Genomic DNA, 4,284 nt, shown 5'->3' with positions numbered 1-4,284 from the left:
CAAAACAGACCCTCAGAGAATTATATTTATTCAACAAAGATCTTTAAATATAAGACCATTTCTATTCAGTCACTTCAACTAGAAACTACATTATACCAATTAATATGTATCCAGGTATCAATTGCTGCTCTGTTAGTAGGAGATGTTCTCTTTGCTTTATTCATCCAGAGTGAATGTGAATGGCTGATGAAGAATCACTCAAACAAAAAAAACAGACTCACTTTCATAGAGTCGACTCCAACTCATAGCAACCCCCATTCTGGTGGCATAGTGCCTAAGGCATTTATTTGACTGCTAACCAGAAGGCTGGCAGTTCAGACTCACCAGCCACTCCTCGGAAGGAAGACTGGGCAATCTACATCCATAGTGATACCACTTCAGAAACCCAAGGAGGGGTGGCTGTGAGTCAGAACCAAGTTGACAGCAGTGAGTAGTCTGTGTTGGGTTTCTGAGGCGATAAATCTTTACAGAAGTGGATTGCCCAGTCTTCCTTCTGCAGAGTGGCTGGTGGGTTTGAACCACCAACCTTCTGGTTAGCAGTGAAATGCCTTAGGCACTACACCAACAGTGCTCCTTAAAGAATCACTAGTCCTCTAAAAGAAACATAACAAAATTTAATGTTTAGACTTGTTTCCCCTTAATTTTCCCAAAAAGCTTGTCTAGTGAGATGCAAAATCACTTTTTCTATGTGATGATAACTGTTTGAACAGTGACCAAATGTGATCTTTATAAAGGACATTTACTAATTGTATAATTTTGGTTAAGTTACCTGATGTTTGTGTTTTCTAGTTTCCTATTCTATTTCACTAAGTTTAAATTGAAACTTGACTGGCACATACAAGTATTCAGTGAGTGTCAGGTGCTAGTTGTTGTTGTTGTTATGTGCCTTCGAGTTGCACCCGACTCATAGGGACCTCTCCTTGGGTTTCCGAGGCGGTACCACTATGGAAGTAGATTGCCCAACCTTCCTTCTGAGGAGTGGCTGGTGGGTTTGAAACGCCAGCCTTCTGGTTAGCAGTCAAGTGCCTTAGGCACTACACTACCAGAGCTCCTTTCAGGTGCTAGTAGTAGAATGAAATCCTGGGTAGTGCATATGGGTTAAGTGCTGGACTAATAAATGGAAGGTTGGTGGTAACTGCACCCAGAGGCACCTTGGAAAAAAGACTTGGCAATGCTGCTGAAAGAGTACAGCCTTGAAAACTCCATGGAATACAGTTCTACTCAGACACACATGGGGTTACCAGGAGCTGGACTTGACTCCACAGCAACTTTCTGTGTGTGTGTGTGCGCAGAAGTATCAGTAACAACAAAAATGCAACACACTGCCATCGAGTCAGATCCAACTCATAGCAACCCCTCCTTGGGTTTCCGAGGCAGTTTCACTATGGAAGTAGATTGCCCTACCTTCCTTCCGAGGAGTGGCTGGTGGGTTTGAACCACCAGCCTTCTGGTTAGCAGTCAAATGCTTTAGGGAGAAGTATCAGAAGAAGTATTAACTTAAAAACAAGTAAAATATATATCTTAGTAAGTGATACCCTGACCTGAAAGGTAAAGTTTTTGTTTTTTTGTTAAATGATGTTTTCATATTTCTTCTTCACCTGCACAAGAAAACATTGGTTATTGTTAGTACCTTTCATCCCAAAGTGCAAAGTGCTGACTTTTGGTCCAAGGAGTGACCATTCTCAGAATGTTGTCTAACCAGCTAATAGATAGCCATGTCAGCAGTTGCAGTACTTTTTGAACTGTAAAATTAAAAGTTGTCTTCAAGACTTCAAAATAAATTACCCCAAGTGTTTGTTCCTTTTTTTATCTGTATTCAAATTTCAAATTGCTGCTTAGTCAAAACCTCAAGGTATTAGTCATTCATTTCTGAGCTTATAAAGGAAGCCACTGAAACAAGATATAAAATGAACTTTTGACGTTAGTGCAAAGTTCAGAAGAGTTTGTTTAAAATTTTCTTAATGATAGTACAGCTGTTATTTTCTTATGAACTGCTGAAGTAATCCTACATAAGTATTTAACTGAGTCTATTTATCTAATTTTGCTTCAGTCTTCAGTGGCATATCAAAAAAGAAGAAGAAGAAGAAAAAAAAGCCTGTGACTGGGACTTATCAAATGCATGTAGCTCTTTGCTCTTTTCTTTCAAAATCAATGGTTTTGATTTTTCAACTAAAGCTTTTATTTCTTCCTAGTTTAAAATAAACTAACTTTTTACCTTTATTCAGCCATGTCAAGTATCTGATAAATATATTTTTTTCTTTTTTGTATTTATTTGTTCTTAGTAGTAATTTTATTTTCTTTGCAGATTTTAGGTGATGGGCAGATCAGAAAGTCAGATGGATATAACTGATATCAACACTCCAAAGCCAAAAAAGAAACAGCGATGGACCTCACTTGAGATCAGTCTCTCAGTCCTTGTCCTGCTCCTCACTATTATAGCTGTGACAATGATAGCACTGTATGCAACCTATGATGGTGAGCTGCTCCAACAGATGTAATAGAGTGATGTCTTCATTTTATGCTTTTGCTGTCTAACAAATTTGTTAAGGGGAGAAATACTTAAGGATGAGCTAAAAATTTATTTATGAAGTGTAACATGAATATGTCAAAACAGTTAACTTTAGCTAAAGTACCATGTCTTTATGTTTGTGCTGAGTTATTAATTACCAAATATATTTAGTGCACTCATGTTTATTTTATGAAGATTCTAATGTGTAATTTTATCTGATTAAAGTATGCACAATTTTATGGCTAAGTCCAGCAATAGTCATTAGTCAACTTTTGTTGTGTCATTGAAATTCTGAAGGACTCCACAGGAATTTAAAAAGTCTAATTTGAGTCTTAGAAGTTTCTCCCAGTAGAGGAGAAAAGATCAGTTCTTTAATGGGGAAAAAAAAAAAAAAAGATTACCAGACTAAAACAACTGATTATTTCAATTAGCAGGCATACGGCCTGGTGGGTAGAAATGATATAATAAACACATTTTTCTTTATTATCAGTTGTAAATGTAGGATTTTCCTATTTATATTGTTCTTTCTTTTTTTTCCTAATCACTGACAGTGACATCATAGTAAGGTTTTAACTCTTGTTTTAAAGAACAGTTTAACTGGCAGCTTAAAACAACAAAGAGAGGAGTCAGAAAGTGTATATTGCAAATATTTATGCATGTGCCCTCTTTTTTCTAGATGGCATTTGCAAGTCATCAGGATGCATAAAATCAGGTAAGAAGATTATTTTAAAATTAATAGCCTGTGACATTTAACATTCAAATACTAATAGATCTGTATCTAGATTTGCTTTATTTATACTCTTTTTCATTCCGGATGACTTATTTATGTGTTTGCCTCTATATTCAAGGAAAATCAAAATGTATGTAAGTAGTCAGGTTAATTAACATGCTTATTCAAAAAAAAAAATTGTTTATTGTTTTTAGCCCTGGGGTATAGAGAACTGTATTTCTAGCTTTGTAGAGCTTGACATCTAGTTTGGGGGGGGGGAAATAATTAACACATTTGGAATAGTGAACATCCTGTCACCACTAGTGCTAAATTTCTTGGTGCAAATAATTACAGGGGTAGAAACTGAGAAGGGAATCGCATGCAGTTGTGCAAGGCTTTGTGGAGAACTGGAGATTTGAGGGGGCCTTAAATAAGTAGCAGGACCTAGAAATGGAAGCAACAAAAGAGAGAATTCCGAATAAGTAGAGCAATAGGAATAAGTAGAGTCATGTTGTTGTTGGGAGGCAGTGAAAATGTAGGTTTGATGGACAGGGGCCTGTCATGGACAACCTCAAAAAGCAATGTCTAGGCTTGATATTGTAATAAAGAAGCCATGGCTATTTTCTTGAGCAGAAGAGTGATAAGGCAAGGATTGAAAGATGACTCTAGAAATATTAGGCTGGGTGGATTGAATGAGAAGAGATGAGCCAAGTAGAGCAGGCTGGTAGGGGCTGTTGCTGAAATCAGGTGTCATGTAAGAGGTTGGCCTGTGGTGGGATGAAAGCTATGAGACAATGTGGAGGGAGAATGGAATGATTCATCAGAGCTGCCTGGCTAAATGAAATGAAGACTGAATGAGTTAAAAATGACACTAATTTTTGTTGTTGTTGTTGTTGTTGTTTTTTATTGTGATTTGGGTGAAGGTTTACAGAGCAAATTCACTTTCCATACAGCGGTTCACATACACTATGTCTCATAACATTGACCACAGTTTACCACAATGCAACAGCTCCCCTCCCACTTCCTCCCCATAGTTATTTCTTCCCAGTGTCCATCCCTCCAAGAA

The 4,284-nt window shown here is 37.3% G+C and overlaps 1 protein-coding gene across 1 annotated transcript in view; it reads left to right on the top strand.

Annotated features, from left to right (window-relative positions):
* Positions 1–2,315: 2,315 nt before the first annotated feature.
* The window catches only part of MME (membrane metalloendopeptidase), a 137,345-nt gene continuing 135,376 nt past the window's right edge, over positions 2,316–4,284 (top strand). Inside the window, exons 1-2 of the mRNA XM_007943564.2 lie at positions 2,316–2,475; positions 3,186–3,221. Of these exons, the coding sequence (XP_007941755.1) occupies positions 2,316–2,475; positions 3,186–3,221 (196 nt within the window). The remainder of the gene's footprint in view (positions 2,476–3,185; positions 3,222–4,284) is intronic.

The sequence above is a fragment of the Orycteropus afer genome, unplaced genomic scaffold, assembly GCF_000298275.1.
Source record: "Orycteropus afer afer isolate SDZICR_OR568_19922 unplaced genomic scaffold, OryAfe1.0 scaffold00109, whole genome shotgun sequence".
Taxonomy (NCBI): domain Eukaryota; kingdom Metazoa; phylum Chordata; class Mammalia; order Tubulidentata; family Orycteropodidae; genus Orycteropus; species Orycteropus afer.
The sequence above is the reverse complement of the archived record's forward strand: the minus strand, read 5'-3'. Positions and strand labels throughout refer to the sequence as shown.